The sequence below is a fragment of the Carlito syrichta genome, unplaced genomic scaffold, assembly GCF_000164805.1.
Source record: "Carlito syrichta isolate Samal-C Ts95f unplaced genomic scaffold, Tarsius_syrichta-2.0.1 Scaffold304683, whole genome shotgun sequence".
Classification (NCBI taxonomy): domain Eukaryota; kingdom Metazoa; phylum Chordata; class Mammalia; order Primates; family Tarsiidae; genus Carlito; species Carlito syrichta.
In genome coordinates this window covers 10,523-32,054 of record NW_007248779.1, presented here as the reverse complement: position 1 = coordinate 32,054, position 21,532 = coordinate 10,523, and the positions used below count along the sequence as shown (strand labels likewise).

The window sequence follows — 21,532 nt, the reverse complement described above, 5'->3', positions numbered from 1 at the left end:
CAAGTTGCCCAGGCGGGTCTCGAACCCGCGGGCTCAGGCAGTCCACTCACCTCAGCCTCCCAAAGCGTGGGATTACAGGCTGAGTCACCGAGCCTGGCTAGTGTTTATATTCTTAAACGCTAGTCCTAACTGAGCCGTGCAGAGAATTGTGACAACTTTTACTTCCTGGAGTTCATTTGTTCTTAGTTTGTTTGTTTTTTTGTGCGTTTTTTTTTTTTTTTGAGTCGGACTCTTTCTCCATCGCCCACGCTGGAGTCCAGTGGCACGCTCATGGCCACCCAGGGTCGACCTGCTGGACTCCGATGATCCTTCCACCTCAGCCTTCCAAGTAGCCGGAACTACAGGCGTATACTACCATGCCTGGCTGATTTTTTATTTTTCTATTGTAGAGACGAGGTCTCGCCAAGTTGCTTAGACTGGTTCTGAACCCACGGGCTCAGGTAATCCACTCGCCTCAGCCTCCCAAAGTGCTCCCGGAGTGCTGGGCTCCAGCGATCCTTCCGCCTCAAGTAGCCGGAACTACAGGCATGCGCTACTTGGAAGGCTGAGCCACCGAACCCGGCTGTAAATGTCTATTTTCATTTGGATGAAATTCAGCACTGGAAATCACTTCCCTTAGGAATTTTGACATTACCACATTGTTTTCTGGACCTCAGGCTGCTGTTGAGAAACCTGAAATCCTTCTGATTCTCTGTCATTTCTGGCCTGTCTTCCCCACTGAAGACGTGCAGGATTTTCTCATTCACTCCAGCAATGCTGCGCTTCTAAGTGGTGTTTCTGGGGTGGCCCTGCTTCCATCCACTGAGGGCGGTGATCCTTTCCATGTAAACTTTCTGCCCTTTGGCTCTAGGACATTTTCTCTATTATTGTTTGGTTTCTACCTTCAGTGTTTTATTTTCCTCTTTGTGGAATACTTGATAATCATTTTGGACATCATAGATTGGTCTTCTAATTTTCTTATCTTTTTGTCAGAATTTCCATCTTTTGTGGGGTTTTTTTGTTCTGCTTTTTGACAGGCTTCCTCAATTTTACCTTCCAACTCCTCTATTGAAGTTAAACAAATTTTTTTAAAAATTAGCTTTATTGAAATATAATGTGTATAGAATAAAGTTCACCAATTTTAAGTATGAAATATGATCAGTTTTGACAAATTTATACAATTTTGACTATCCTCAGATCAAGAAAAAAATCACATTTTCTTTATCCCCGAAAGTTCTCCCTTACCTCTTTGTGCTTAATTCCCTCCCTACCGCCACCCCGGGCAACCCCGATCTGCTTCCTGCCACTCAGAGATTGCCTCTCCAGGACTTCCTGTGGTGGGAATGATACAGGACATTCTCTTGGTATCAGACTTCTTTCACTGGAGTAGTAGCTTTGGTTCCCTGTTCATTGCACGTGTCAGTAGCTCCTTGGTGTTGCTGAGTAGGGTCCTGTGGGGTGATACACCGTAATTCGTTCCTCTCTTCCTCATTCTTGAGCACTGAGCTGTTTTCAGTTCTGGACTAAAGCCACTGTGAACATTCTGGTGCAAGTCTTTGTGTGGGTATATTTGCAGTTCGTGTTTCTTGTGGAAATGTTTGGAAATGTTTTCACTAGGGCGGATGCCTAGGAGTGGAGATTGCTGGGTGTATGCTAAATGTGTATTTACCTTTATGAGAAGCTGCAAGACCACTTTCTAAGTGATCGTTCTGTTGGTGTTCCCACAGCCATGCTTGTGGGCCTTACTGCACTGGTTGGGCTCTTAGCACAATGTTCAGCCACATCTGTGAGGGACGTCCTGGCCTTGGACTCTGTCTTGGGGTCACCATTCAGTATGGTATTAGCAGCTGGTGTTTTGAGATGGCCTTTATCAGGTTGAAGAATTTTTTGCCCATTCCTGGTTTGATGTAAGAGTCTTTTCATAAATGTAATCTAAATTGTTGTCAGGTGTTTTTCTGAATCTTTAAGATGATGTTGTCATTGATCTAATTAAGGACATCGATTAGTTTTTTATTCTTATTTTATTTATTTATTTTTAAGACAGGTTCTCAGTCTGTCGCCCAGGTTGGAGTGCAGTAGTGTGATCACAGCTCACCGCAACTTCGAACTTGTGGGCTTAAGCAATCCTCCCACCTCAGCCTCCTGAAGTGCTGGGATTATAGGCATGAGCTACCCTGCCCTGGACCTCAAAGGCCAAGTGTGAGGACAGCTGAAGAGCCACAATAGTAACAAAGCTGCCAGGCACAGTGGCCGAAGCCTGTTAATCCCAGCACTTGGGGAGGCCGAGGAGAGTGGACTGCCTGAACCAGCCCCGGCAACTTGACGAGACCTCATCTCTACAGTAAATAAAACATTAGCCAGGCGTGGTAGTGTGCGCCTGTAGTTCTGGCTACTTGGAAGGCTGAGGCGAGAGGATCGCCGGAGCCCAGCAGGTTGACGCTGGGGTGACCGTGAGTGTGCCACTGCACTCCAACCTAGGTGATAGAGCGAGATGCCAACTCAAAAAAAAAAAGTTGCCACATTTAATTTGTCGACATTTTGCTAAGAATTTTTGCATTGATGTTCATAAGGAATATTAGTCTGTAGTTCTCTAATGTCTTTGTTTCTGGTATCAGAGTAATATTAGCCTCACAAGAAGAATTGGGACGTTTCCCCTTCAACTTTCTGGAAAAATTTGTGTGAAAATGGTATTGTTTCTTCATTAAATGTTTGGTAGAACCAACGAGGTCTTCTGGGCCAGGAGCAGAAGACTTGTAGGACAGTTTTAAAATGAAAATTCTATCTCTACAGCTTTCTTCTCATCAGTGGTTCATAGACTGTGGCTGCCTCAGCCTTCCAAACCTGAACTCTGTCCCTTCAATTCATTGAGACCCCCGGGCTCTGTTTGGGGCTCTTGCCGTGACCTGGAATCTGCCTCCCGGGACTAGACTGAGACATCAGTAGGTCTTACCTTGTTTACTTCCTTTTCCTCTTTTATTTTTCTGTTTTCTGATTGTTTACAATGGGAATTCTGTGTTGAGTTTTTAAATTCTGCAGTCGTTTTTACTTTTCAAGAAATCTTGTTTCTCTGAATACTGCTCGTTTATAAGCTTTACTCGTGCTTTACAGTTAAAATATCTTACCTCTGAAGACAGTGATTTTCTAAAACACTTCTACTCGCGTCATCAGCCCTGTTTTCTCTAGTTTTCTGTTAGATGATTTTGGTGTCTCTTTCTTGTTTGAGGCATTCTCTAGCCGACAGTGATCCCTGATTGCTCGCCCAGTTAAACAGTGGGGGGCAGCGTCCTCTGTAGAGGATCTATGTGGGTGAGGGGGCTTCAGTCTTCAACACGGTTCTCCTGTACCAGTTGCCCTGGCGTCTTCAGGCCAGATCAGCTTTGTTTAACTCTTTCCTGGAGAAACAGCCTCCCTTTTGCTGGGTGGGGAGAGAGAAATTCCCCGGCTCCTCTGAGTTGGGAAGAGGATATGGGGACCTAAGAGCAGGGTACACAGACCTTAAGCCCGTCTTCCTTATTTATCCGTCGCCACTCCCACTGTACTTGATGCTACATTCTTAAAACTTTTGATGATTTGGGAGGAAATTGAGTTAGCTTTCGATCCCTCTTTGGGTGTGACCTCTTGACTATGTTGTATAGGAGACTCGGAGTGTGTTACTTGCATGCCTTACTTTAAACCCTAGAGTTCTGTGTTTTAAAATGACACTTTCTTTGTGTAATGTGGACCAGTGCAGCAGAGGGTATGGCTCTTTAATCCTGCCCACCTGAGGTGACCTGCGCCCCAGTGAGTGTGACTCAGGGTGCACGCCTTACCTGCGCTGCCCACTGCAGCCTAAATCCATTTCAGTGAGTCCAGTCTTCCCACACTGTGTTCAGTTAATTTTCAGGGTGGTAAAACCAAGATGGATTTGGCTCCCCTGTTGATAAACCCATTTTGATAGATGAGTGTTTTCATGCAATATACCACATCTAAAAAAATGAAATACTCTCTTATATACAGATGATGTGTTTTTATCACAAGCAAGAAAAAGATTTTTTTTTTTTAAATTTGAGTTAGAGTCCCACTCTATCGCCCAGACTGGAGTGCAGTGGCCGCTCCCGGCCACCACAGCCTCGACCTCCTGGGCTCCGGCAATCTTTCTGCCTCAGCCTTCCGAGTAGCCAGAATTACAGGCGCGCACTACCACACCCGGCTAATTTTTTATTTATTGTAGAGATGAGGTCTCGCCAAGTTGCTCAGGCGGGTCACGAACCTGCGGGCTCAGGCAGTCACTCACCTTGGTCTCCCAAGGCGCGGGATTACAGGCTGAGCCACTGAGCCCAGCTAAGAAAAAGCTTTAATAGCTGATAGAAAAGCTAGAAATTGATGTTTTTGTTGATTATTTCTTAAAGCCATCCTTTTTGAAGTAATATATCATACAAAACAGTACACAAATCTAAGCGTCCAACTCAATGACTTTACAACTTAAGCACATCTGTGTAATCAGGACCCATATCAAGAAATAGAGCATTACCAGCACCCCAGTTACCACCCAGGCCCGTTTTGATTGTTTGGTCCCAAAGGTAACAACTACCCTGACCATAGATTTGTTTGGCCTGTTTTAAAATTTTATATAAATAGGGTCACTATGTACTCTCTTGTGTCTGACTTCCTTCTTTCAACAGTGTGTTTGAGATTCATCCATGTAGTCACATGTAGCAATAGTTTCTGGTTCATTCTCATCATTTTATGATATTTTGCCACGTAAGCCTGTCATTAATTGTACATGCTACTGTTGTTAGACATTTGGTTTATTTCTAGCATGAAGCTATGAACATTTGGTTGTTTTTTTTTTTTTGAGTTGGTGTCTCACTCTGTCCCCCAGGCTGGAGTGCAGCAGCACAGTCATGGCCACCCCAGTGTTGACCTGCTGGGCTCAGGCGATCCTTCCTTCTCAGCCTTTCAAGTAGCTGGAACTACAGGCGTGGACTACAATGCCTGGCTAATTTTTTTTTTTTTTTTTTTTTGAGTTTGAGTCGCACTCTGTCACTCAGGCTGGAGGGCACTGGCATGCTCCCAGCCACTGCAGCCTCAACCTGTTGGTCTCAGGTGATCCTTCACCCTCAGCCTTCCAAGTAGCTGCAACTACAGGCATGGGCCACCATGTCCAGCTATTTTTTTTTATCTAATATAGAGATGAGGTCTTGCCAAGTTGCCCAGGGTGGTCTCGAACCAAAGGGCTAGGGCAATCCTCTCACCTTGGCCTCCCAAAGTGCTGGGATTGCAGGCTGAGGTACTGAGCCCGACCTATGAACATTTCTTGTACATACTTTTGCAAGGACATTTCAAGTACATACTTGTATAACTTTTGCAATATGCACACATTTTTCTTGAGCATATGCTAGGAGTACTGTGTATATGCAGGCTTTAGCAGATAAAGCCACATGGTTTTCCAAAGTGGTTATATCAGTTTATACTCCAACCAGCAGAATGTGAGGTTCTATATCCTCTCATATACTTAGTGTTACCATTTTAAAAAATTTTTCTGCCATTCTAGAGGATGTATGGTTATGACAAGTTGAATTTTTAAATTTTTATTAATCATTTCAATATCCTCTTTTATAAAGTATCCATAAATCTTTCCCCTACTTTCTATTTTGTTGACTGATCTTTTCTTATTGGTTTGTAGGGTTGTATGTTTGAGATTTAAGTTATCTATGACAATATTACAGATATTGTTTCCCACTCTGGATAAATAGAAATTCTGAAAAAAAATTTTTTTTTTTAAGTTGGAGTCTTACTCTGTTGCCCAGACTGGAGTACAGTGGCCGCTCCTGGCCACCGCAGCCTCTACCTGCTGGGCTCCAGCGATCCTTCCGCCTCAGCCTTTCAAGTTGCCGGAATTACAGGCAGTGCTACCACGCCCAGCTGATTTTTTTGATTTATTGTAGAGATGTCTTGCTGCCCAGGCGGGTCTCAAACCCGCGGGCTCAGGCAATCCACTCACCTCAGCCTCCCAAAGTCACGGGATTACAGGCTGAGCCACTGAGTCCGGCTTTGAAATTTTTTTTTAAAAGCAGGATTTATTAAGAGGACAGAAAAGCTCCCACAGTGGGAGGGGACCTAGGGGGGTTGCCCGAAATTCTGAATTTTTAAGATAGCCCAATTCATTAGAATTTTTTCTTGTTTCCTCCTATGGCTATTGCTTGTTGTGTTCTCCTTAAGATATCTTAAGGCTGTGGAGATCTTTGTTTTTCTCTAGCTACTCTAGTGTTTTGTCTTTGCTATTTCGTTCTACAGCCTGCCTGGAAGATATGTTACTCATAACTGTCCATATGGGCATCCACTGACTCAGGATAATTTGCTGAAAAGACCCTCTTCTCCCCACAGCACTGCACTGTCATCCTTGTCATACATGTGGCTGCATGTGCATGGATGTGATTCTGGGTTCTAGCATCTGTTCCATTGGTCTGTTTATATACAAATCTTCTGCTGGACTCTCTCTTTTGGTTCATTTTTGTCTCATCTTGGGCCAGTACAACACTGTCTTCACTCCTCTAGCATTATAGTGAGCCTTGTACTTACTGATGCAAGTCCTCCAGTTTTGTGTTCTTTTCTCTTAGAATTTTAGAATCGGCTATTCTGTTTTCACACAATTCTTCCTGGGATTATGATAAGAAATAGCCTGAAAGTAAAGGTTAGCAACTGGGGAGAATTGCGAGGATTCCATTTCATGAACCTAGTGTATCCCTACATTTTTTAGGTTTTCAGAATTTCTCTGAAATTGTAGTTTAGGGTATATAGTTCTTGTACTTTCTTTTTTTTTTTTTTTTTTGAGTAGGAGTCTTACTCTGTCACCCAGGCTGGAGGGCAGTGGCATACTCCCAGCCATGGCAGCCTTGACCTGCTGGGCTCAGACAATCCTTCCACCTCAGCCCTCCAAGTAACTAGACCTACAAGCACACGCCACGACGCCCGGCTAATTTTTTGATTTATTGTACAGATGGGATCTCACCAAGTTGCCCAGACTGGTCTTGACCCTGTGGGCTCAGGCAGTCTGCTCCCCTCAGCCTCCCAAAGTGCTGAGATTATAGGTGTGAGCCACCGTGCCCAGCCTAGTTCTTGTACTTTCTTTTTTTTTTTTTGAGTTGGAGTCTCATTCCGTCTCCCAGACTGGAGTGTAGTGGCTGCCCCTGGCCACCGCAGCCTCGACCTGCTGGGCTCTGGCGATCCTCCTGCCTCAGCCTTCCAAGTAGCTGGAACTACAGGCACACGCTACCACGCCCGGCTAATTTTTTGATTTCTTGTAGAGATGAGGTCTCGCCAAGTTGCCCGGGGGGGTCTCGAACCCGTGGGCTCAGGCAATCCACTCACTTCAGCCTCCCAAGGGTGCGGGATTACAGGCTGAGCCACTGAGCCCGGCTGTTCTTGTACTTTCAATATGTTTTATTGATTGATTGATTGATTGATTGAGTTGGAGTCTCATTCTGTCGCCCAGGCTGGAGTGCAGTGGGCCACCGCAGTCTCAACCTGCTGGGCTCCAGTGATCCTTCCGCCTCAGCCTTCCAAGTAGCTGGAACTACAGGCACACGCTACCACACCTGGCTAATTTTTTGATTTTATTGTAGAGATGAAGCCTCACCAAGTTGCCCAGGCGGGTCTTGAACTCTCGGGCTCAGGCAATCCACTCACCTCAGCCTCCCAAAGGCGTGGGATTACAGGCTGAGCCACCAAGCCCGGCTGTTATATTTATTTCTAAGTGTATTTGTTGTTTTTGATACAGTTATTACTATCATTTAAAAGTTTCATTTTCCACTTACTTGTTTTTGGTATATAGATATACATAATACTGGTATGTATGTGTGTATGTATTTTAGAGATCAGGTCTTGCTCTGTCACTCAGGCTGAAGTGCAGTGGTGCAGTCATGGTTTGTTGTATCCTTTCCTGGTTCAAGTGATCCTTCTACCTCAGCCTCCCAAGTAGCTAGGACTACAGTTGCACGCCGCCATAGCTGCCTGATTTTATTTTATTTTTTAGAAGTGTGATCTTGCTATTGCCCAGGCTGATCTCAAGTTCCTGTGATCCTTCAAGTAATCCTTCCCACTCAACCTGCTAAATTGTTGAGATTACAGATATGAGACACTGTGCCCCACTTGCCATTGTGTTTTAATAGTTAAATTCTATACATACTTCAAGCCCCACTCGGCCTCATTAACGTGATTTTATACAGTCAGTATTCTGTTAGACTTATTTACTCATCTGCCCTCTCCATTGTACTTCAGACCTCTGCATGTCTGTGCTTTCGCCTGGGATCATTTTCTTTCTGCTCGTAGAGTTCCTTTTAAGGTTTTTGTGTTTTGTTTTTTGTTTTGGTTAATTTTTCCATTGTTGTGTTTTTGTTTTTGTGGGGAGTGCAAATCTTCTGACAGAAAATTCTTTCAGTTCTCTGCATGAAATTATCTTTATTTTTTTCTTCATTCTTTAAGAATATTTCTGTTGGAAGTCTAGTTCTAAGTGGGCAATAATTTTATTCCAAAACTTTAAAGATGTCAGTTTAGCTTTAGTAATTTTTGTTTTTAAAGACAGCTGTTAGTCTTCTTGTGGCACTCTTTAATGTAATCTTTTTTTTTTTTTTTTTTGGATACTATTAAAACTATTCATTTTGTTTTGGTTATCCACTATAATGTTATGGTAAGCCTAGCTGTGGATTTATTTTTACTCATCTTATTTTTGGCTAATAGTACTTCTTAATCTGTGACTTAATGTCTTTGGTTACTTTTAAAAATTTCTCCACACATATTTTTTTTGCTTTTTTTTTTGAGGGGAGTTTCACTCTGTCACTCAGGTTGGAGTGCAGTGGCACGCTCATGACCACTACAGCCTCGACCTGCTGGGCTCTGGCAATTCTTCCACCTCACCTTTTTTTTTTTTTTTTTTTTTGAGTTGGAGTCTCACTCTGTCGCCCAGACTGGAGTGCAGTGGCTGCTCCCGGCCACCGCAGCCCCGACCTGCTGGGCTCTGGCGATCCTTCCGCCTCCGCCTTCCAAGTAGCTGGAATTACAGGCGCGCGCTACCACGCCCGGCTGATTTTTTTATTTATTTATTGTAGAGATGAGGTCTCACTGCCCAGGCGGGTCTCGAACCCGCGGGCTCAGGCAATCCACTCATCTCAGCCTCCCAAAGGCGCGGGATTACAGACTGAGCCACCAAACCCGGCTCACCTCGCCCTTGTAAGTAGCTGGAACTGCAGGCACATGCCACCATGCCCAGCTAATTTTTTGATTTATTGTAAAGACAAGGTCTCATCAAGTTGCCCAGGCTGGTCTCCAGCCCCTGAGTTCAGACAATCCTTTCGCCTCAGCCTTCCAAAGTGCTGGGATTACGGGCTTGAGCCCCTGCTCCCAGCCTGTTTTTTTTAAATATTGTTTCTGACCTATCCTTTCACTTCCACTTTTGGAACTCCAGTAACATTTAAGTTAGACCTCACTATTTTTATATATTTCTTAGCCTCCTTTCTATACTTTATATTCTTTCTTCTCTGTATTTCAGCCTAATTTTTTTCTATTGATTCATTACTCAGTTCACTAATTCTCTCTTTAACTATGTCTACACTGTTGTTAAACTCATCAATTGAGTTCTTAATTAAGTTTTTGATATTTTCAGTTCTAGAGTTTCATTTGATTCTTTTCAAAGATTACAGCTGTTTAGTGAAATTATCCATCTTTGCTTTTCTATTGAACATAGCAATAACAGTTAAAATAATAATTTTAAAGTCTGTGGATGGTAATGGCGATCTTCTTTGGCTTTGCTTGAACTATGGGAGTATACTACCATGCCCAATTTTGTTTTATTTCCTTAGAGATAGAGTCTTGCTATATTGCTCAGGCTGGTCTTGAACTCTTGGCCTCAAGCAATTGTCCCACCTTGGCCTTCCTGCTGTTTGTTTTTAAATATTGATTTTATATTCAACAACTTTACTACTTTTTAAAAAATTAATTCTAATAGATTATATTTTGCATTTTTATGTAAACATAATGTCACTGAGAATAAGGTTAAGACTTCTACTACAATGTTGAATAAAAATAATGATAGCAGACATGCTTATTTCATCCCGTTCTCAGGAAAATGTTTTCAATATTTTATGATTAACTGGTGTTTGATGTCATTTTTTTGTAGATACTCCTCATCAGATTAAGGAATTTCTGTTCTGCTCTTACTTTGCTATACACTTTTTAATCAAGACTACGTGTTGAATTTAGTCAGAAGCCTTTTCAGCAGCTGTTGAAATAATGTGATCTTTCTCCTTTATTTGTTAATGTGAATAACGTTAAGCAATTGAAATTACTTATGAAAATATCTTAAAATTCTGTTTTCTTGTGATGTGGTATCCTTTTTATGTCTCTGTATTTCTTTTGCTAATTTTTGTTTAGGGGAGTTTTGCATCTGTGTTCAGGAGTGAGAGGCCTTGTGATTTTGTCATTTTTAATGTCCTCATCAGATTCTGATAGGTTATGCTTGCTTCATAAAAACTTGGTGGAAATGTTTCTTCTTTTCAGTTCTCTGGAAGAGCTTGTGTAGAATTGGCGTAATTTCTTTTTTAAAAGTTTGGAAGGACTGGGCGTGATCGTTCATGCCTGCAGTCCCAGCACTTTGGGAGGGGTTCGAGATCAGCCTTGGCAACTTGGCAAGACCTTGTCTCCACAAGAAATCAAAAAAGTTAGCCAGGTGTGGTGGCACCTGCCTGTAGTCCCAGGCACTTGAAAGACTGAGGTGGAAAGATGACCCGAGCCCAGCAGGTCGAGGCTGCGTGAGCCGTGATTGTGCCACTGCACTCCAGACAGGGCAGCAGAGTGAGACTCTGACTTAAAAAAAAAAAGTTTGGAAGAATTCAGTAGTGAAAAAAATTTCTGCCTGGAAATCTCTTTGTGGGAAAATTATAAATTGAAGATGCTATATATTTATTGGATCTAGGACTGTTTCGATTTTTTCTTCTTGAGTCCGTTTTGGTACATTGTACCTTTCTAGATATTTGAATCTAAACTGCCTAATTTATTGGCATAAAGTTTCTTCACTATGTTATTACCTTATAAATCTCTGTAGAATCTGCCCTGATACCACCTTTAATGTTTTTGATATTGGTAATATGTGCTTCTCTCTCTCCCTCTCTCTCTTTTTTTTTGAGTTGGAGTCTCACTCTGTCGCCCAGGCTGGAGTACAGTGACATGCTCACGGCCACTGCAGCCTCAGCCTGCTGGCCTCGGCGATCCTTCTGCCTCAGCCTTCCAAGTAACTGGAACTACAGGCATGCGCTATCATGCCCGGCTAACTTTTTTATTTATTTTAGAGACGAGATCTCGCCAGGTTGCCCGGGCTGGTCTCAAACCTATGGACTCAGGCAATCCACTTGCCTCGGCCTCCCAAAGTGCTGGGATTATAAGCTGAGCCACTGACCCCAGCCCATGCTTCTCTCTCATTGTGATTTGTCTTGCTAGAGTTCTGTCAATTTCTAATTTCTGTTTTCCTTATTTATTCCTTCTTCATTGAACTTAATTTGCCATTTTTCTAATTTTTGAGATTAATAGTGGAGATATATATATATACACACACGTATATATTTCCTTTTAAACTTGTCTTTAGATGCATTCTATAAGTTCCATTTCACATTTCTATTATCATTTTGTTCAAAATATTTTCTAATTTTTATTGTAATTTTAAAAATCTATCCATTACTTATATCACGTAATTTAGAAACATTTGTGGATTTTCTAATTATCTTTTTGGTATTTTGGTATTGACGTGCAGCTTAATTCTACTGAGTTCAGAGAACATTTTCTGAATGATCTCAGTTGTATAAAATGTGTTCACAGTTGCTTCATGATCCAGTATATGCTCAGTTTGGATAAATAATGTTTTTGCACTTAAAAATAATGTGTATTTTGTCATTGTTGGCTATAGTAATTTAAGTAATCTAGTAATTTTGGATGAATTAAGTCAAAACTTTTTTATTGGGTTGTTGTAATCATCCCTTTTCTTTTCTTTTTTTAGGTTAGAAAATATAGTTTATTTAAAAGGTAAATTAGAGTCCGGGATCCATGGCTCAACCTGTAATCCCACGCCTTGGGAGGCCGAAGTGAGTGGATTGCCTGAGCCTGCAGGTTCAAGACCCACCTGGGCAATTTGGCGAGACCTCATCTCTACAATAAATCAAAAATCAGCCAGGCGTGGTAGCGTGTGCCTGTAGTTCCAGCTACTTGGAAGGCTGAGGCGGGAGGATCGCTGGAGCCCAGCAGGTCGAGGCTGTGGTGGCCGGAGCGGCCACTGGACTCCAGTCTAGGCGACGGAGTGAGACTCCAACTCAAAAAAAAAAAAAAAGTGAATTAGAGAGAGAAAGAGGAAATTCACTTCCCCAAGGCAGGGAAGGGGGCCAAAGCCAGAAAGCATGGCAGCAGCCCTAGCTCAAAGAGCACGTGGCCACATCAGAGTCGAGCAAGGCAGTCAGTGGCGGAGATGGCCTGGCAGTGGCCCATCCCTTTCTTAACAGTTGAGTGTCTGAGTCATTGAAAGTGGCGTGTGAACATTTTTCACTATGACTGTTGATTTATCTCTTTTTTAGTTTTATGTCCTCAGTTTTTACCTCGTACATTTTGAATTTATGTTATGTGCAAACAATTGGAAATTTGTGATATGCTCTTGGAGAATTGACCATTTTATCAATATGAAATACCTCTAATATTCTGTGATTTGTCTGATATTAGTATGGATACACCAGCTTTCTTTTGTATTATATATCCTTTTTATTTTTAATAATTTGGTAACTATATTGTGTGGCTTTATTTTAGGTATTTCTTTTCTTTTTGTTTTTGAATCTGAGTTTCACTGTGTTGCGCAGGCTGGAGTGCAGTGGCACACTTACAGCCACCACAGCCTCGACCTGCTGGGCTCGGGCAGTCTTCCTGCCTCAGCCTTCCACATATAAGCTGGAACTACTGGCACGTGCCACCACACCCGGCTAATTTTTTTGTTTATTGTAGAGACAAGGTCTCATCAAGTAGCCCAGGCTAGTCTTGAATTCCTGGACTCAGGCAATCCTCTCGCCTCGGTCTCTTGAAGTGCTGGGATTACGGGCTTGAGCCACTGCACCCTGCCTGGTATTTGTTTTCTTTTTTTGGTTTTTTTTGAGTTGGAGTCTCACTCTGTCGCCCAGACTGGAGTGCAGTGGCCGCTCCCAGCCACCGTAGCCTCGACCTGCTGGGCTCCGGTGATCTTTCCGCCTCAGCCTTCCAAGCAACTGGAATTACAGACATGCACTACCACGCCCGAATGATTTTTTTGATTTATTGTAGAGATAAGGTCTCGCTGCCCAGGCAGGTCTCAAACCCGCGGGCTCAGGCAATCCACTCACTGCAGCCTCCCAAAGGTGCAGGATTATAGGCTGAGCCACCGAGCTCGGCTTATTAATCTTCTTTAGTCTTTCAGTAGTCTAATAAATAAGACCAGGTTATTACTATCCAAAATAAATATTTGCTTTTAATAATTCCCCAGGCAATGCTAGAACCTCAAAACATTAACAGCATTTTCTTCCTTACACCTTTTGTGTTCTTTTCTGGGTATTTTAATTCTACATATATTTTCAGTCCCCTAGGACATTGTAATTATTGTTTTTTTTACAATGATATTTTAATTTATCCACATACTTACTTTTTCTGTTGCTTTTCATTCTTCCTTGTATTTTCATATTTCTTCCTGGAATTATTTCTCTTCTGCCTGGAGCACTAATGTTTTCTTTTTATTTTTTATTTATTTATTTTTTTGAGTCGAAGTTTTACTCCATCACCCAGGCTGGAGTGCAATGGCACATTCATGGCCACCCCAGCATCGACCTGCTGGGCTAAGGTGGTCCTTCCGCCTCAGCCTTCCAAATAGCCAGAACTACAGGCACGTGCTACCATGCCCTGCTGATTTTTTTATTGTAGAGACAAGATCTTGCCAAGTTGCCTGGGCTGGTCTTCAACCGACAGGCTCAGGCTATTCACTCGCGTCGGCCTCCCAAAGTGCTGGAATTACGGTCTGAGCCACCAAGCCCAGCCTGATGTTTTCCTTTTAATAAAGTTCTGCTGTTGATTCAATCTCTTTTTATTTGTATATAAATATCTATTTCATATTTACTTTTTATGTGTTTTGTTTTGTTTTGTTTTGTTTTTTTGAGTTGGAGTCTCACTCTGTCGCCCAGACTAGAGTGCAGTGGCCGCTCCTGGCCACTGCAGCCTCTACCTGCTGGGCTCCAGTGATCCTTCTGCCTCAGCCTTCCGAGTAGCTGGAATTACAGGCATGCGCTACCATGCCCGGCTGTGTTTTTGATTTATTGTAGAGATGAGGTCTTACCAAGTTGCACAGGTGGGTCTCAAACCCGCGGGCTCATGTAGTCCACTCACCTCAGCCTCCCAAAGGCGCGAGATTACAGGCTGAGCCACCGAGCCCAGCTCATATTTCCTTTTTAGAGGTATATTCTCTCTGTTGAATTCTAGTTTGGTAATTAGATTCTTTCAAGACTTCAGGTGTTATTTGTTGTCATCTTGGTTCTATTGTTTCCACTAAAAAGACACACTTTCTATTTTTTTGAGTTGGAGTCTCACTTTGTTGCCCACGCTGGAGTGCAGTGGCACACTCACCACCACCCCAGCGTAGATTTGCTAGGCACTGGCGATCCTTCTGCCTCAGCCTTCCAAGTAGCTGCAACTACAGGTGCACACTACCACGCCCAGCTAATTTTTTATTTATGGTAGAGACAAGGTCTTGCCGAGTTGCCTGGGCTGGTCTTGAACCTGCGGGCTCAGGCAATCTACTCACCTCAGCCTCCCAAAGTGCTGGGATTACAGGCTAAGCCACCAAGCCTGGCCAAAAAGACATTTTCAGTCTTACTGTTACTCTTTTAAAGGGGATGTATCTTTTTTCTCAACCGACTTTCAAGACAATTTTTGGTTTTTAGTAGATGTACTATGGTGCACTTAGGTGAGTTTTCTTTGTGTTTATCCTTGGAGCTTATAAGTTCTTCTCAAAGTTTATTTTTTAGCTTTTCTCTTTTTCAATAATGTTTTTTGCCCCCTTCTTTTCCCTCTCCCATATGTTTGGCCTTTTCGTGTTTTACCATGGATATTTTCTGCTTCTGTATTTTTTAGTTCACTATTTCTCTCTTCTGCTATGTTCAGTATACAGTTAAAAATCTGTTGAGTTCATAATTTTAGTTACTGTATTGGGTTGATACATAAGTTTGTAACTTTTTTTTTTTGCTGTTTGAAACAGTCTTCATCAAAGCTCAGTGGTCTTCCTGAATGGGGAGAATCACGCAGGTCAAAGTGGCCCTCTTTGAAACAACAAAACCATTTTCTTGCCGTGCTTTCCATGATGGCATTCCTCCCATACACAGCCCAAATATTTTGAGCCACCTCTGCTGCCTCTGCTCCTCTGCGAAACTGAAATGGAAGAATATGTCGAAAGAGTCAGTTTTTTCAACTTGACACTCCATCTTCTTTAGCCCACAGGTAGCCCTTTCTTCATAAGCACAACATTGTCATTCCAGATGACAAACAGTAAACTCTCAACACCCCACTGTTGCCGTGCCAGAAACAAATGCTATGAACTTAGGCAATAACCTGATATTTTCCACCTCTAGATTTTCCGTTTGATTATTTTGTTCCAATTCTCTGTTGTAATTCTCATTCTCACCTGTTTTCTCAGTTATATTTATCAAGTATTATAAAATCTACATCTGGCCGGGCTTGGTGGTTTAGCCTGTAATCCCGCGCTTTGGGAGGCTGAGGTGAGTGAATTGCCTGAGGCTGTGGGTTCAAGACCCGCCTGGGCAACTGGTGAAACCTCATCTCTACAATAAATCAAAAAATCAGCCGGGCGTGGTAGCGCATGCCTGTAATTCCGGCTACTCGGAAGGTTGAGGCGAAAGGATCGCCGGAGCCCAGCAGGTCGAGGCTGCGGTGGCCAGGAGCGGCCACTGCACTCCAGTCTGGGTGACAGTGAGACTCCAACTCAAAAAATAAAATAAAATCTACATCTGGTAACTCTAGTATCTGTGTTTTCTGGTTCTTTTTCTATTTTCTGTTTTTTTTTTTCTTCACTCAACTTCTTAGCACTCCTTTTTTATTGAGTCCCTGATATTTTGTGTGGGGGTGTGCAGAGGCTCTGGGTGTTATTTTCTTTCAGAAAAGATTTAACTTGTAGGCAGTTGGGGTGAGCAAACCATCTTAATTCACCGTGAAACTGTGATAGCTAGAGCTTGAGTCACAGTGTTTGCAGAACTTTGACGCCCCCTCATTTGCCCCTACTACTAGGTTGTGGCCCTGCAGAAGTCCCAACTGAGAGCGTCACGTGTTCACTGTGCCTCCTCCTCCTTGGAAGGTCCTGGTTCTCTAGTACCAAGAGCCTGTAAGAGGGTAACCCTCAGGTTCCCTCCCACTGTGGGAGCTTTTCTGTCTTCTCAAGAAATCCTGCTTTCTTAAGAAAAAAAAAGCCTGTAAGAGATTCCGGACTTCTGCTTAACTACAGTCTTTTGCTCTGAGAAGCTTAAGAATTCAGCAAATTGTTTGAGGGGAGAAAAACCACTAAGCACTGGAATCACTTTCTATATTTCCCTTTGCTTCTTTTTTTTGGTTGTTATTGTTTTTTTGTTTTTGTTTTTTTTTGAGTTGGAGTCTCACTCTGTCACCCAGACTGGAATACAGCGACTGCTCCCGGCCACTGCAGCCTTGACCTGCTGGGCTCCGGCGATCCTTCCGCCTCAGCCTTCCAAGTAGCTGGAACTACAGGCGTGCGCTACCATACCTGACTAATTTTTTGATTTATTGTAGAGATGAGGTCTCACCAAGTTTCCCAGGCGGGTCTCGAACCCGCGGGCTCAGGCAATCCACTCACCTCAGCCTCCCAAAGCGCGGGATTACAGGCTGAGCCACCGAGCCCGGCTTCCCTTTGCTTCTAAACATTAGACTATCGAGTCTGCCTTGGGTGACATCTCATGCCTTCAAATAACTTTTTTTTTTTTTTTTTTGAGTTGGAGTCTCACTCTGTCGCCCAGACTAGAGTGCAGTGACTGCTCCCGGCCACCGCAGCCTCGCCCTGCTGGGCTCTGGTAATCCTTCTGCCTCAGCCTTCCAGGTAGCTGGAACTACAGGCACGCCCTACCACGCCTGGCTCATTTTGATTTATTGTATAGATGAGGTCTCGCCAAGTTGCCCAGGCCGGTCTCAAACCCACGGGCTCAGGCAATCCACTCACCTCAGCCTCCCAAAGGCGCAGGATTACAGGCTGAGCCACCGAGCCCGGCTCAAATAACTTTTTTCAATTCAGATTTTCTAGTTTTCTGCAGAAATGTTGGTCTGCCTCAGGCCACTCTATTTTGGCCAGAAGTGAAAGTTCATCCTTAACATTTTGAAGTTTGGTGATACTGGTGTTTGACCATTCTCTGTTTTGAGCAGGGGTATGTTTTTCTGAATTCAGCTGAATTTTAGCCTTAAAATGTACCTGTTTACCTTTTTTTTTTTGAGTTGGTGTCTCACTCTATCACCCAGACTGGAGTGCAGTGACCGCTTCCGGCCACCACAGCCTTGACCTGCTGGGCTCCAGCAATCCTTCCGCCTCAGCCTTCCAAGTAGCTGGAGCTACAGGTGCATGCTACCACGCCTGGCTAATTTTTTGATTTATTGTAGAGATGAGTTGATGCCAAGTTGCCCAGGCGGGTCTCAAACCCGCGGGCTCAGGGAATCCACTCACTTCAGCCTCCCAAAGCACGGGATTATAGGCTGAGCCTCCAAGCCTGGCTTTTTTTTTTTTTTTTTTTAAAGTAAGGATCCCATTCTTTTGGTTATAGCTTTTCATAGAAGATTTTCTGGAGTGAGTGCAAAAGGGAGGTAATGAGGATGGTGTGTTCTTGGTGTCAGATGTCCTAGGAATGTTTGTTTCATCTGTATCTAGAATGAATCTAGTTCTTAATATAACATGTATTTATCAGACTTGAGTTAGAAGGCATATAGTCACAAATACGTATAGAAAACTAACATGCAATCCTGAATGCTCCCTCGTAATATCAAGGTACCCATGGAACCGAGTGAGAAGATTGTTAAGTAAGTGTGAAATTTTGGTTTGGGCAGAGGAATCATTTTGTCTGATAATTCATGGAGCTGTGGGTCGTTTCTCTGTGTCAGAGACCATTTCTAGATACCGACATAGCCTGTCCCCCAGATTCGCAGCCTTTCTTTGCTGACGTACTGGGTATATCCTGGCAGACATGCTGCTCTGTTCCTAGTTTTCTTTCCCATTTATACATCCTCACAGAATATTTTCCTCCTGTGAACATCACTTATTCATATGGGTTTGGAGACATCACTTACAGACAGCAGGAGGTCATTATCTTATTAGTAGATATGAATATTTCATATCAAAAATAAAGAGCTAGGCTGTTGCACAGGCTGCATATCTACACATTATGTGTAAGATATGCAGCCTGTGCAACAGCCTAGCTCTTTATTTTTGATATGAATACTCAAACAAGTCAATACAATATGAAAATGTTGGTTTTAGTGCCTACTCTTGAGTTGTAATTTTTCCTACCAAGTGTAGACCTCTAGTTTCAGTGATTTAAGGCCACATCTAGGTTGTTTTGAAGACTGTCTTACTAGAATAGACAGGTATATTTTTGTTTCTTATTTGCCAGCATTGTGTGGTCCTCAGCAGGTCTTTTTGAGGCTTAGATTGTTGGGCAACTTCTCTGTAGTCGCAGAGGAAGTAAGTGTTGACCTCAGAATTCTCACCCAGGCCTGTGGCTTCTGAGGTCGCTCTTCCGAGCTGTCCTGCCTCGTACACCAAGCGTTCGATTTATCCTGCCATAGTCCTCGCTCACCCCTCTTCTCTTTCTTTTCTTGTCTTCACTTTGAAATCTTCAGAACTGCACTCTCTTTGTTAACATCATTACCAGGCTCATCATCTGTCTCCTCTAGATGTCTTACTAGGGCAAAACAGACACTTTTATTTTTAATGTCTTTCAGACTGGCTGACTGTGCCTGTCAGTGAGAAATCTCCTCTCAAGGCCGAGATGCCTGAAGAAGACTTGGGTCAGTGGGCAAGAAGGGAAAGCTTCAGTGGGGATAGTCGCTGGACATGTGCAGGCCTGTTGGAATGGCAGTGCGGCAACCAGGAGATGGATTTGCAGCGAGTGGTTCTTGCTCACCAGAACACCCCATCTGGCGGGAGTGAACAGGAAAGTGGTGAATCTGGGAGCACCGTGAGCTCATCTCTTGTTCAGAGTCAGGGATTTCAACTTATCAAAAAAGCCTTTGAGTGTAGTGAGTGTGGAAAAGTCTTCTCTAAGAGTTCAACTCTTAATAAACATCAGAAAATCCACACTGAAAAAAACACAAGTCAGAAAACTCACATTAAAGAGAAACGCTATGAATGTAGAGAATGTGGGAAAGCCTTCCACCAGAGCACACACCTTATCCATCACCAAAGAATCCACACTGGCGAGAAGCCCTATGAATGTAAGGAATGTGGCAAGGCCTTCTCAGTGAGCTCTTCACTCACTTATCACCAGAAAATTCATACTGGAGAGAAACCTTTTGAATGCAACTTATGTGGGAAAGCCTTTATCCGAAACATACACCTTGCCCACCATCACAGAATACATACTGGAGAAAAGCCTTTCAAATGCAACATTTGTGAAAAAGCTTTTGTGTGCAGGGCGCATCTTACCAAACACCAGAATATTCACAGTGGCGAGAAACCCTATAAATGTCACGAATGTGGGAAAGCCTTTAATCAAAGCACAAGTTTTCTCCAGCATCAGAGAATTCACACCGGAGAGAAGCCCTTTGAATGTAATGAATGTGGAAAGGCCTTCAGGGTGAACTCTTCCCTTACTGAACATCAACGCATTCATACCGGAGAGAAACCGTATAAATGTGTTGAATGTGGGAAAGCTTTCAGGGATAATTCATCCTTTGCACGACATCGGAAAATCCACACTGGAGAGAAACCTTACAGATGCGGTTTGTGTGAGAAAGCCTTCAGGGACCAATCAGCCCTCGCCCAACATCAGAGAATTCATACTGGGGAGAAACCTTACACGTGTAATATATGTGAAAAAGCCTTTAGTGATCACTCAGCCCTTACCCAGCATAAGAGGATTCACACCAGAGAAAAACCTTACAAATGCAAAATCTGTGGGAAAGCCTTTATCCGAAGCACGCACCTTACTCAGCACCAGAGGATTCACACAGGAGAAAAGCCCTACAAGTGCAGCAAGTGTGGGAAAGCTTTCAACCAGACTGCAAACCTCATCCAGCATCAGAGGCATCATCTTGGAGAAAAGTGATGTGAATGCAGTTCATGTAGAAGACCTTTGAGCCCGGGTAGGTTCATTTTCGAGTATAGGAGAATCCATTCTGGAGAATCACTACGAAAGCTTACATCTGCTAGTCACTTTATTTACTAAGAGCCCAGCGTCACAGTATTTATGTTTTGAGAATTTAAGAATAGCAAATACTCCTCGTTCTTTAGGATGACCTCAAATGAATGGCAGTGCTGCTTGATGAGTCTGAATGACTATCAGAACCAAAATGTAAAAATTGGCTTACAAAGTTATGTTTAGACTATTCAGAGAAACTGAAATTGTAAAAATTAAGGTTGAGAGGCAGAGGAACAAACTGGTCAAGTGGCCTGTGGGCATTTCGCTCTGGGAGATCGTCTTACGTGAGAGAGTTGACGCCTTTCATGGGACCCTAGTTCTCTCCTCCCCCACACCTCCGTGCCCAGTGTAAAGAAAGTGCAGTCACCTGGCGTCCCCCGTAATTCCTTGAGCTGTGCCCCCACCCTCTGCTCCAAACCCTCCCTCCCTGGTCTGTCTGTCCCTGACCTCTTATCTGTGTTGTCCTTCTGAAGCCACATCTGGCTGGTGTGACCCTCCACCGACTTGGCAACTCCTGTCACATAGTGTCTCTTATCACCACCCCTGTGCCCTTGGGGCATGTGGTGATCTGACCTCAGACCACAGCCCACGATTGTGGCTATCCCACCCAAATTTGACTTTGAGAACTCAGGATCTCCAGGAGGCAAAGCGTAATCCACATTCTTGTGTTAACCAGTTCCTCTACCTCAGCTTGATTCTGACCCTGGGATGATACCTGAGTAGGGGCCTCGCTTGTGTAGCCTTGACCTTCCAGCTGTTCTGCACTGTGGCTGGTTACTCCATACACACGGGCATGTTCAGCCCTGGGGGCGATGATGCCACCCACCCAAGCTGTGGTGTTCCAGACCATGTGCCCCTGTCACTTCCCATTTGCCATGTGAAGTTGGCGTAAGAGGTGAGCGCCCAAGTCCGCACGGTGCTCCAACCCACTCGCCCTTGGTGTCCACGCATTAGAGCATGTTGGCTCCTCCCTGGGTATGCAGCTGCTGCACCTGGTCCTTGCCCTGCTTCTGTCCGGGCTTCTGAAGGGTTCGCTCTGTGTTGGCAGCAAAGAGTACGCTTCGAATGTCTGCTTCTGGCTTTCGGAGTGGTGACTTCCTCTCCTCCAC

At 43.6% G+C, this 21,532-nt stretch overlaps 1 protein-coding gene across 1 annotated transcript in view; it reads left to right on the top strand.

The window, feature by feature from the left end:
* ZNF454 (zinc finger protein 454) overlaps positions 1-21,183 on the top strand; it is a 26,095-nt gene extending 4,912 nt beyond the window's left edge. Inside the window, exon 4 of the mRNA XM_008060638.2 lies at positions 19,006-21,183. Within this exon, the coding sequence (XP_008058829.2) occupies positions 19,006-20,330 (1,325 nt within the window). The 3' untranslated portion in view covers positions 20,331-21,183. The remainder of the gene's footprint in view (positions 1-19,005) is intronic.
* Positions 21,184-21,532: the final 349 nt, after the last annotated feature.